The sequence below is a fragment of the Cheilinus undulatus genome, linkage group 8, assembly GCF_018320785.1.
Source record: "Cheilinus undulatus linkage group 8, ASM1832078v1, whole genome shotgun sequence".
Taxonomy (NCBI): Eukaryota; Metazoa; Chordata; class Actinopteri; order Labriformes; family Labridae; genus Cheilinus; species Cheilinus undulatus.
The window spans coordinates 30,378,652-30,391,490 of NC_054872.1; the positions used below are offsets into that span (position 1 = coordinate 30,378,652).

The 12,839-nt window shown below is 38.1% G+C and overlaps 1 protein-coding gene across 2 annotated transcripts in view; it reads right to left on the reverse strand.

Moving 5' to 3' along the window:
- The window catches only part of itga10 (integrin, alpha 10), a 64,018-nt gene extending 53,692 nt beyond the window's left edge, over positions 1-10,326 (reverse strand). The window contains exon 1 of one of the 2 annotated variants that reach the window (XM_041793210.1): positions 10,227-10,326. Coding sequence is in view for 1 of the 2 variants with exons in the window: in XM_041793209.1 (XP_041649143.1) it covers positions 100-151 (52 nt within the window). In the remaining variant the exon portion in view is untranslated. Of the gene's footprint in view, positions 1-99; positions 778-10,226 lie in introns of those variants that run through there. The other variant, XM_041793209.1, reaches the window with a different exon arrangement.
- Positions 10,327-12,839: the final 2,513 nt, after the last annotated feature.

Consider the following 12,839-nt stretch of genomic DNA (forward strand, 5'->3'; position numbering starts at 1 on the left):
TCCCCAGACACAAATCCATGACCCAACAAAAGTGCCCCCACCCACCTTTTGAATCCCAACAGAACCACTGCTGTAAAATAGCAATAAGGTAGTCCTTACCTTTAAGAAGGAAGATGAACTCCAGGCACAACAGGTATTTACACAGCTCCATTTATGAAACCTATTAAAGGCTGAGTCTTTTCTCGTTCGCTTTTCTTCTGTTTACAAAGTAGTCTCCCCTGAGTCCTTGAAAACGCAGTAAATTGGCGTCTACCAAATAAAAACACACAAAAACACAGTAACTCCTTCTCAGCTCTCTCTCTCCCTAATAGACGCGTAAAATCCGGTCAGTCTGTGCTGCAGTGGCATGTCGCTGTGCGTGTGCGGGCTCAGGTCAGGTCGTCAAAAAGGCAGTCTAGAGTTTTTAATGTAGGATTAACCTAAAATAAACATTTCACACTTAAAGAAGTTATCTGGGTGACACCAGAGTTCAATTTTTACTGCGGTGCGTTTAAGGTCTTTAGGACAGTGACAATAGTCCCAATTGACACTTCAGTGACCCATGTTTGGCCGAGAAACTCCTGCACCTGTCCCATCAAACAAGAGGCCGTAGTTCCGAGTCCTTAAACCATTACTAATGTGCAACACCTTCCCAAACAGTCAACCGGCACCGCGTTTTATCCTGCTGACTCCTGAGCGCGTCTTTGAAGATCAAACTCCTCCACTCATCAAGCCAAGACTTTGAGGCGTACTGCTTCGCTCGTTATCCATGGTCCTCTTTGCTAAACACACGAAAAAGGTAGTTTCCAGCGAGCTTCTGTTCATGTAAATATGCGCCTCCAGCAAAGGGTTTCTCTCACTTTGAAATGAAAGAGCGCATTTATCCTCAGAGCTCCCCTCCTTCCATCCGTCCTCCTCCATCCACTAGACCCCTCTCTGAGCGACTGCTTCACAAACCTCAAACCCACATTTCTCTCTCTCTCTCTCTCCCCTCTCACTTATACACACACAATATTTTCTCACTCAAGTCTTTCAGTTTGCTAACTTTAACGTATATATTTGTTCCTTTGAACTGCCACTTCAAAGAAAAAGATTAAAGAGATTTTAGTTTATAAGCAGAGCTTTCATTACATTATATAGCATTACATGGCTAAAAGGAGCAGCGGTAAATCTCTCCATTAGTTCCTTAAAAGGTGCCATTAATGACTTTATTAAAAAATAATTGGGATCAGTGCACTGCAATTATTTGTTGTAATTAATTGCGCAAAAGTTTTTTATTCGTGAAAGTCAATTTTTTGATCCAAGTCAGAGTTCATAATTTAATGTTTCTCACACTGTAATTTTTCCCTTATATCTTTAACATTATTCTAATTTTGAACAATCAAGCATCCCAATATAAACTAACGTGACAGACTACAAGAAACAGAAGCTGAGAGGTACACTTTCGCCTACAACTCAGTAAAACATACTTGCTATTTTGGTCCCCACAGGCAGGCCTTCACTAACTGAGTGGATAACTTCACTCATGGTGCAAAAGTGTCTAACGCTGTAAAGGCATTCTGGGAAAACTGTCTATCAAATAATTTGAGTACAATGACAAAAATACTGAGAGTGCTAATGTACTGTATAACACCAACAACACTATATTCTATCAACTCAAAAACATAGAGCTAGAATAGCTATTTTGAATTTTTAAATTAACACGACTCATTTTTAACAACTTTTATCTGTTTGGTCTTAAAGTGTAGGCTATAATCCATTAAAATATCTAGTATGTTTCTTTTGTTATTCACTATGAACATATGTTAATACATGATTAATCAATTTCTGTTCTTGCAATTCATCCATCAATAATAATACACCAATAATACTATAAATAAAACATCTTATTGATAAAGTTAAGAAAAAGTAATCTTTCATCATATGTGAGGCATTTCCTGAAATTGTGCTGGTCTATTGACAGGTCATACAGGTGCTACTGACAACTTTTTGTCTAAGGCACATCGAGGATCAGGCCAAAATCTCCAGGCCCGCCGTATCCACATCTACTCCAAATAACCAGTTTAAATAGTGTTACAGTATTTTTGTTTAGTTGCAAATTCTCGTGGCACACCTAAAGTTGGTTCATGCCTTTGTATATTATTTCAGAGCCCTTGGTTTGAACTGCTGAGAGGTAACCATTAGTCCATTTTTTACATTTGTTTCTTGTAATGACAAGTCAAAATAATAGCTTTTTTAATCTCAGTTTATATGCAACTACTGAGTATGATTGAGTCAGGTTTACCAAATTAATAAAGATATGTAAGATAAAGAGATTTCTGTGAAAATTTCACACATATAAACAATCTAAAGGTAAAAGGTGGACTTTTGTGTCAATAACTCTGATTTAAACCATAACCCAATAGTTTTTTTTTACTCTTCATAGACAATCGTGAAAATATATATGATGAAAATTGGCTAAAATCATTTTGGTTGCATGTATGCAGTCATCTTTTTTTACTACAGTTATGTGAGTGATTATTGAACCATTTCTATTCTGATGGTGTCTTTTCCTGGGTGGAAATGTCTCCATCTATTGGGCATGAGGGGTCATGTTTCATTATGAGCTTTCTGATAAGCATTTATAGAAGAAATCAACAGGAAATGTAAGGTGGAGCCAATAACAGAGGAAATTAAAATGAAAACGGGAATATAAACCATCAGAATACATGCAGGTATTAAAACTGAATATTGCTATAGGTTTTTTTGGTTGCCTTCGCAATAATCAACTATTTTCATTCTTTGTTATTGTTTTCATTTTGCATCCTTGGGGCCAGCAGTCTCTCATAAATCTCTACAAAGATTATCAAAAAGGTTTTCCTGTTTTTAAAAATAAATAAATCTAATAATAATAATTTTCAAACCCAATACATCTAATACATCTTCTGCTACATCCTGTAAGGTTTCAGCTGCACCTGTGCCAGAGGTCACTGAGAAAAGACTTAGACAAAGTGCTGCAGATTTGTTCAAATAAACTGTGAGGATGGTAGCAACTCTGATTGTGTAAAACATAAAAGAGTTGGCTATGTTGTACCAGGTGGAGGTGCACACTTGTTCATGTGAAGAAATTCTCCAAATATTAGTGATCTAATGGCCCCCAGCTGCTCCATGTGGGCCATACCTCACAGTTAACGCTACCCATTGATGATTTAGATTCCTGTTGCTCATCTGGTGGGTCAGGAGGATACAAAAGGGGTCATAGGGTTATTTTTGATGGGTTTACCTAAAAATAAATAAATAAATAAATAAACTTTAACACTGAATGTCACCATCCATTAATGAAATAATGATTCCATCAAAACTGAAAGGACATTTAGAAACAAAACCTTTTGGTTAATTTCAATGACAACAGTTGCACTGCTGTGTTTTGTTGACAGGATATTTGGTTTCGTTTCGATTACAAACTGCATACATTTTCCTTTAATCAATTTAAATGGTTGAAATGACTCAGAAATTTGGGTTGTGATTTTACATTAATGAGGTAGTGTTGGGTCCTGGGTCAACTTCCACTGTTTAGATTATACAGACTGGTGGGCAAAACATGAACAATAAATTCCACTTCATACACAGCCCCCTCTATCCACAGTTAGCCCTGAGTGTGTTGTAAAGCCCTTGGGCGCCACCCTCAGGCCTTTGCAGTTACTTCTCCATAGTGGCCGAGATACACAACTCACCTCATTTACTGTGTGCAGTAAATGCAGTTTTAGTGCTGTCTGCTCTATGTGCCCTCTGAAGTGCAGCTGAGCTGAGACGCATTAGAGTAAACAAAATTTAAGGCTTGCATAGTCCTTACTTTAAGTTAGCAAATTTCACTTTTCAAAATTAATTTTAAATGGGAAGTCAATAAATAAACTTTGAGGTTAAAAAAAAAATACCTTAACGATGCTGGAGTTTACATATACTTTGATACAAATCCAGGAACTGTTGAAGATGAAAAGAAAATGTTGCTTACCCTGTTGCTGAAGTGCACACAACATGAAACCTTTTCTGGTTGTTTGTACAGCATTATGCTTTGATGCTTCATGTTAATCTTGCTCTGATTGGGACTTAATTGACAGTTTTTTTTAAAATCATGTACTACTTTGGCATGCTAATCAGCCCATTCACTTGGTCTTTTTGTCAACAGGGCACACTGATCAAAAAAAAAAAAATCCTTGTATGTTTATTATATGAATGGAATAACACTTTAAACCTTGAAAGTTTCTACATTTGTATTGATACAGGGTTCTGTCTGTTGGTCACTGACTTTTCCTAAAACTTTGTCTTAATATGCTAAAATATGCTTACATAAATCCAAAGACAACGAATGGCCATTTATATCCAGAACCCCCATGCAGGTAAAATTTACCCCAAACCATCAATCATCCCTCTGTTGTATTTCACTCTAGCAGATAGATGACAGATGTTGGCATGAAAACACTTTCTCTAAATTGCTTGACCTCCTGATCAGAAGTCACAGATCAACCTTTAACATGGATATCATAGGCAAAAATGCCATTAATTATTGTGAAATGTCAAAAGATTTGCTCGATGCTTTGACTGAGGAAGAATCTGATGTTTCAGGACAGTGTGATAAGTCCTAAGACAATTCTGGATATTACATATCTAGGTCTCTTTCTGTGGTTAATGGGTTGTTCATTGTCTGTGATTAAATAATTGCTGATGAACAGTGCTATCAATGAAGGTGCACTCGAATAACAGGTGCATTTTACCCTCTGACTGTTTTAGGGATAGAAATCCTCAGCGGTTAAATAAACTTGATGATCTTGAGCTTAAGTGACACTTCTTTGGAGGCATCATATCTCTGTATTTTTTTATAAACTTGCTTTATCACATCAGCTTAGCTTTGATCTTTTATCGGGCAAAATCATTGAAGTAGGCTCTGTAGTGGAGTGGTATAGTTTAGAAATCCCGATTATGGGTTGTCTTTTCCTTGTAGCTAACCAAAGAAATCACAAAAAATATGCTAACATTAGGTTTCACTGGAAATGGGCTACTCAACCATCTAAGCAGAAATATATCCTTAACATTTACTTAACCATAAGGTCCTTTAAATGAATGATTAATACATAAGCCCGTGTTTGCAGGTTGACTTCCTGCCTTGCAACGCCGCGTCCTTCCGTTAGTGGCATTAGGCCTGCTGCTCAGGAGAAACAGCACTTTGGTCAGCTAGCAAGGAAGACGAACATTGGCGCCATTTTTGATTTTAAAAACTTACAATCAACAAATACAACCCCTTTCAACAAACGGGGAGCCACCTGCTTTCCATGCTCGTCCGCCTGAAAAGCCACAAAGAGCACAGTCGCATTATAATCTTCTAAGCTGGCATTTATACACTTTAAAGAACATTTAACTGACAGAAGTTTGGATTCCCACGGTAGACAGCCACTAACCGCTGGCGAACGGCGTGTTCCTGCTATCACGCAGCAGAACGACAGGTGAATTAAGTAGAACATTACTAACATTTTTCAAGAAATGTCCGAGGAAAGAAGGGGTTAACATCAGGAAAAAAATGAACTTACATTCTGCAAGTGTCCTGGGGGAAGACTTCAAGCTCACTGGTTGACATGTTTTAATGGTAAGTACGTAGTTTCTCGTTTGACAGCCAGTTAAGCTAATGTTAGCAGTCAGTGACACTCCTTTTGGACCCCCACTGACCAAGAAATACTATAGCAAGCCTGATGGTAGTAAAACTAGCAGAGATTGAAGAAGTACAAGGGTATCATACTCAAGTAAAAGTCCAATTAACTTGGTTAACATTTATTTAAGTAAAATTAAACTTACTGGCCTATAGCTCTACTTAAGTAAAAGTAAAAAGTGGATACTTAAAAGGTTATTCAATGTACTCGGTACTGTGTAACTTTTGATACCCAGGGAGCTTGGACAGTAAAACATGGTCCTTCCTTAATGAGCAACAATAAGAGAATATGAACCTTCAACCAGGTTGTTTATGGTAAGGTGTGACTTTACTTAAAGTGAAATGCAGCAGCTGTTTTGGGAGGAAATGTGAAATGTGCTACTGACTGTCATACATTGTCAAAGCCTAACTACCACTTTTGACCATGTTCATCATGTTGGTGGCAGAAAGCTTGCACCTTCTAATCTTGGCTTTTTACTGAGTTTTTAAAAATGTAGTGAAGTATAATACTTTCCCAAAAGTATACTTAAGTAAAATTACTGATTAAAAAAACACTTTAAAATTTATGACTGCACAAAGTTACTCAATTACAGTAATTAAAGTGAATGTAATTAGTTACTTTAAACCCTTGAAAACTAGACAGGTTTTATATGCTGTGCCCAGGGCTAATCATTAACTTCTGCTCACCAGCCATTGTGGCTTGTAATTTTCTAAAGTTGCAAGCCACTCTGAATTTTCCCAAGCCACAATATGTTGGAAATGATATCATATAAGATAAAGGTTGAATATGGCATACTAGAATTGTTCTGAACTAGCTCTGCAATTCTTTTAAATGTACATGAACTCTGTACTTCCAACTTTAAACTATTTCATCTCATCCACCCTGGCAAAAACTAATTGACCAACAAAGTTTTTGATGTTGTATAAAGTGGGCACAATTCTAGCATTCTGCAAATATTCTGGGGGGGGGGAATTGCTGCCTTAATGTGCAAAACAGCCTCATTTCAATAAGTATCTACCACTGTAACAGTGCTCACAAACTTGTGCTAACAGCTTAGCCCAGTTGGAATAAAGCACAGGATGTGTCACCATTAAATTTAGATGGTCAAAGTGGCTAGTGGGAGTCACTGCATTGTGCCACGACTGAAATCCACCTGCATTTGGCTAGTTAGTGGGTGTAAATGTTAAGCCCTGTTTGTATCTCTGTATGTTTTCAATGTTAAAGATAAATGCTGACCCATTTAGCTTATACACTTGCCAGCCACTTTATTAGGTACACCTGTTTGATTGCTTGTTAACACAAATAGCTAATCAGCCAATCACATTGCAACAAATGTAGCCTTTATCAGATAATGGGGAAATTAATTTGATCAAATAGTCATCATTGAAAGGCTTTTTGCAGAGGTTTACAATTTATTTACATATAAGCTAGAACACCGGCATCCTCTCAAAAGGTCGAGAAACCAAAAGTAGCCACTGTTTCTGTCATAATCACTGTTAAATTTATGACTTTTCTACTAAAACACACACAATGTTACTATCAATACACTATGATTCATTTTTGTTTTCTTTGTCTGCTTCTGCTTTAACAATTTCACATGCCACCACTTGGTGCCGCCCTGCCTCAGCTTATGTATTGCCCCAGCTTGTCTGAACTGCCTCATGGTGAACCTTAATCCTAAAGCTGCTGTTAAAAATCTTTTTTTTTAAGCTGTTATCAAAGCTTATCCTTGTCTTTCTTTTACTGCTTACTCCTTTACTGTGCTATTGCTTGTGATGGTCAGCTGATGACAGATTCATTGTAAATACAGTTCCTCTCAACATATTTGTGGTTATGTTTCTGAATGTCTTTTTTGTCTCTTGCAAATCAGTTTGTGACAAATCATGTGGTGGTGGGTGTCTGCCAGCGCTCAGGACAGACAGCGTTCATTTGGTCGGAAAGTAAACTGATAAGTGGCCAACAAATCACGGAATGAGAAGGACTTCATTAGCTTTTGATTTAAATCCATCAGGGCAAAAAGGTAATGGTTATTAGATAATTGACCCCAGTCTCTCCATTAGTGCTCCCACAGTTACTGCCTAAATGACTTTAGGCTCCATCAATGTCCTTGCTGCTATTACCCTCCATTTCTTTGTCCCTTTTTCCACCTTCTGTCTTTCCCTTTGATGGTATATAGTCTTGAAATTACAGACAATGATCTGGAAAAATCCACACATTCATAAATACATTCACTTTTATATTGAACATGACCCACATTGACCTTTGTTTTGGCAGGTAGCTGTAACCGTAACTCCACTGGAAGCACAGTCATGTTGTCTGGCAGCTGGAGGTACAGTCAGATGCATACAGCTAAACTGCTCTGTACACAACCACAGATTCCTGCACAAAGATGAAGCTAGAGCGAGAGCCAAATAACACACACATACACACACATACAGTCTGTTTCACACCAGCTGGAGCTATGCAAGAGCCCATTAATGTCAGGCACTAAATCGAACTTTGCAAAGTCACGCTGTTATAGCAACACAACTTGAATTGATGCAGAGTAGCTTTCTTTGGCCACATTCACAAAACACTGCTGCAAAGCAGCATGTATATTAAATATTCCATTTTTAAAGTATCTAAAGGGGCAGATTAAGTAGCCTTCAGTGTTGTAGATTTCAGTATCTGATGCATTTTTGTCTGCTAGTCCTACTCATTTATGCACACTACGTAAAGACAAGAGAGTAGTCTAAAACTGAGAAAGGCAGTAAATATACAGATAAGTCAAAGCTTTATCTGAGTTAGTGGTTGTGGGTTTAACAGATACCAAATGGAAAGCTAAACATTTTAGAATGAGGAGCAAAGGAATGCCTGCTGGGCGGGCTACATTAGTTGGCATGTCCTTGAGATATTTTGCCTGCTGAATGATCAGTTTATCAGTGTCAGACATAGAGCTGGGCTGTGTGGATGGATAGATGGAGGGCAGTAGGAGACCATAGCACCAGTGTGTTACATATCATCAGTGCAGTACAGTAGATGTGATTTGTGGGGTAAGGTAGACGGTAGTGGCAGTGTAGTGTTAGTAGACAAGCCTGTTTTCTGTCTGTCATCAGGTGCTTCAGCAACGTCACTGCTGTTTGGTTTGGCAAGAGCTGTGCCAAAATGTAACACCCGGGGTTATCATGATGATTTTCTGTCAGTATGCTGTTCTCCTTAGTCTGTTCCCATGAAGAGTGCATACCTTTGCTTTCTCAAAAAATATAATTCTTCAATTCGCAATACAATCAGTGGGAAGTTTGCTTGGTTTTCTTTTCATGCTCACACACGTTTGAGTGTTTGCAGGAGTTTGCATGCGTGTACAGCAGCAAGTACGTCTTTTTTTTTTTTTTTTTAACAAGGTGTGCTTCCTCCACCCCTGTTTCCTAAAGTCCTCTGCAACCAATCAAACCACACCACAGCACACCTCAGCCAGCACTAACACTGTGTCCAGCGATGACATGCTGGTCTGCGGTATGCTTTGGCCTGGCTGTCTGGAGCTGGTCGAAAAGAGGAAAGAGATGCAGAGAGGGAGGAAGGGAAGGAAGAAAAAAAGAGGGGGTGATAAGCTGAACCTTATGTTTGCAGTAATCAAAAGCAGGTCCTTTAAACCAGAAACTAAATGTCTGTAATTATTGTCCCTTTTGAGATTTTTCAACCAAGAAGATTAGCCTCTTTGATTTTCTATGCAAAGAATCTGTTTAGCCTTAACTTAAGCAAAGTTGCTCAACAGGGTGTATTTATTTGATGTCATGGGAAAAATGTGTATATGCTTGCATGTGTGTGAGTGAGTGTGTATTGACAGCATCCTGATCCTTTAAGTAAGAGAGATGAGTCATGTAGTTACAGTTAATCACACTGTAACACCTTATAGCATACAATATTGGAAGACTAAATTATGTGGACGAGCCTGTCGCCTTTATTTTGCTCTGTTTTAGACAAAGGGTTACTTTTAATCCAAAATCTTTGTATTGGTTTTCACACAGAAATTAACAGAGGTTACAGTACAAACAGTGGACAGTGGTAACAGTAGCATTATGTGAAGAGGATTACGTATCAGTCCTGCCCACTACACTCAACAGTAATAGCCCACCCTGTTCCAAAATCACCTTATTCACATCTGCACATAAACTCACAAAGTTATGTTAAGGCAGTGGGGCCCATGGCCGTTAAGGGCTGGCAGTTATGACAGAGGAGGGTGCAACAAGGCTAAATAAAGTCCATGCAAAATGTTTAATACTGCCAGAAAAAGCAGGTAACATTTTTGAGAGATCTTGCCAGGTAAACATGCAATGCTAGATTATGAAGAAAGCCAGATGCTTCATTTGCCACATTTTACCAGTGTAAGATGATTTTTTTCTGCTGTTGCCTTAATAAGGCAAATTACAGATAAAAGCTGTCATTGAATAAATGATAGGGGAAAATTGTATTTTTAACTGTAGGTCAAGTTTTCTGGTGTGGCAGTGTCTCCAGACACAAAGAGAGGTCCATGCAAAATAGTTTCCTGAGTTTTGTGTGGAAAAACTTGACTGGCATTCACCAAGCCCTGACCTCAACCCCATTCAGCACTTATGGGATGAACCGGAATCCAGACTGTGAACCAGACCAGCATGTTGTCTCATTACCCTGAGAGAAGATGGCACAGACGATGGTAATTTTGGTGCTGCTGCCCTCGCTAGCAGTAGTCTGTTCCCCCACAGCAGATGACAGTTTCCATTCTGGCGAGGGACTCCAAAAAACTCTGGGAGAGGAAAAAAATAGTCAGGCCAGATTGCTGAAACACTTTCCCGATCGGTTGTTTGTGATGTCCCGATGTTCACAGATGTCTTTAGCATCTCACTGGAGTTGTGCCATGTATTGTTCTGATTCAACACTGCATAACCCATTTCCCCACAATACCAAGGACCACTTTTCTACTAACCCCTCATCCTAACTTTTGTTGTTATAAAATAATTTGGGGGCTTTGGTCTTACCCATCTCAGATCTATCCTTGACCCTTTCCAGAGCAAACCTAGAGGTTCACTCTGTCTTTTAGCAGCCAGACTTGCCAGAAATGTTTGCCAAATCTTACTTGTGGCCTTTATTTGCCCCCTGTAATTTAATTTAATTTGACTCTTTCCTTGGAAAAGGTTTTATTATTTATGTGTTAACTCACTGATGGCATGCATTAGGGCTGGGTATTTTCCACACTCATAATATTGCAATGAGAGGCCAGGATGAATTGCAGTATACGTTGATTTGGGGTAATAAACATGACATAATAAACATGAGTTCATTACAGCAGTTCTTAAATTCAGATCTTCAGAGATCCAAGTAATATTTATAATCACTTAGCTATTAATAAATACAATACAGTAATATGTAACTTTTCAAATTAAAATTACCCTCTCTGTTGTCTCTCTCGCTTTTGTTTTTCATATTTTCCATATAATGTTCTGGTTTTACTTTACTATAACTCCACTTAAATTTATAATAGTGAATTTTTTGCTTTACATCAGCATAAAACGATACCACATTTTCTGTAATGAACATAGTAAGTGAGGATTAGCAGCCTAAGTCACACTCCTTAAGCAGCTGCCTGAAACCGTTGTTATCAGCGCCATTGATCGGCTCATGTCTCTATGAATAAAGCATCAAGTGCTGCTTGTGATATCCTAATCAGAAGTTGATGGAAACTCTGAGTTCAGCATCATTCAGTGCTGGTTGCAACAACATGCATATTAGGGATGCATGATATCAGTCTGATATCGGTATCTGAAGATATCAACGTTTCTGTGGATATTTAAAAGCAACATTTTGGCTGTGAATATCAGCATATATGCACTGTAAATTTTTGCCATTTGCATTAATATGTTTGTAATGTTTAAGGCTAGTCCAGCACACCTATGGCAGTTTAGGTCTTTGTCTTTGTTCTTTCTCAATCTTTAGATTTCAAAGTGTGTTTTAGTGTTTTTCTTTGATCATCCTTATACATTAGAAAGTGTTCAAAGGACTGAAGTTTTTCTGAAATATGTGTTTGAATATCGGCTGAAATTAATCTGTAAATATTGGCATGTGGGATATTGGCCAAAAAATCCAATATTGTGAATCCCCCAATGCATAGTAGCCCCGTGAGCCTAGCTGTTTTAGCTAACTGCTAATAAGCCTAATGTCATACGTCAATCAAGATTGTAGGGCCCTATACAGTCTGTTTTATTTTTTGCCAAATTTCATTTTATTTTTTTCCAAATTCTGTTTTTTTCTGTGCATCTTTGCTTTTAGCTTCTGGCTATAGATAAACACCTTGATCCATGTTACCTGTCTGAATACCAACTGGTTTTGGGGTGTACGCTGCATAATGCAGTATTACGACTGCTGCCATCTGCGGGTTTTTTTTTTAAATTAACTGCTCCATGGGGGATATTGTAAAACTATTGTCACAACATCTACGGCTGTATTAATTCTATAAAACCTGCATTGATGCGTGCATTGGCAAGGTTTGCAAGACAGTATATTGTGTATCAATTTTTTGAGCACAGGCCTAGCATGCATTGTACTAACTTGCTTAATACGCATGTACAACTGAGATTCTGACCCAATGTGTTTACAAATAGGCTGGACAGAAAATGACTCAACCTAATGTAGAAGTTCATGGTCTTTGGTTTCTAGTGTTTTTGTGTACTCATACTTCAGCTAAGTAGAAATGCATTAGCCTCTCCCACGCATGCCTTTTCTCCTATTCAGTCTTCTCACAGTATCTTCCATCTTTTCATCATCTACCTCAGTCTATCCAGAGGTCACTGTCAGAGTCTGTAATTAGATTTATCATCAAATCTTTGGTGCCTACAAAGACTTCATTCAGTCGAACTCTGGTTTACTGTAAGATCATTGTCTTGGTTGATGATGATCATGCAGAACAGATGATCAGATACAGCGTCAATATCAGTTCAGGGACTCTCCCTGCTGAACTTAGCAGTCAGCAAATTACATAATTAAACTCTTGGCCCCCTTTTTTTATATAAATGAATGAATCATCTTTTTCAGATTTAGACACTTAAGTCTAAATGAGGCTTTTGCCCTTACCTAACCACTCTTTTCATCTCTGACTCAGTTTCTCCATTTCACTCCTCTTTGATTTTTATTTCCATAATGGACTCTGCACAGACCTTTAAGAGAGGAGTTTTA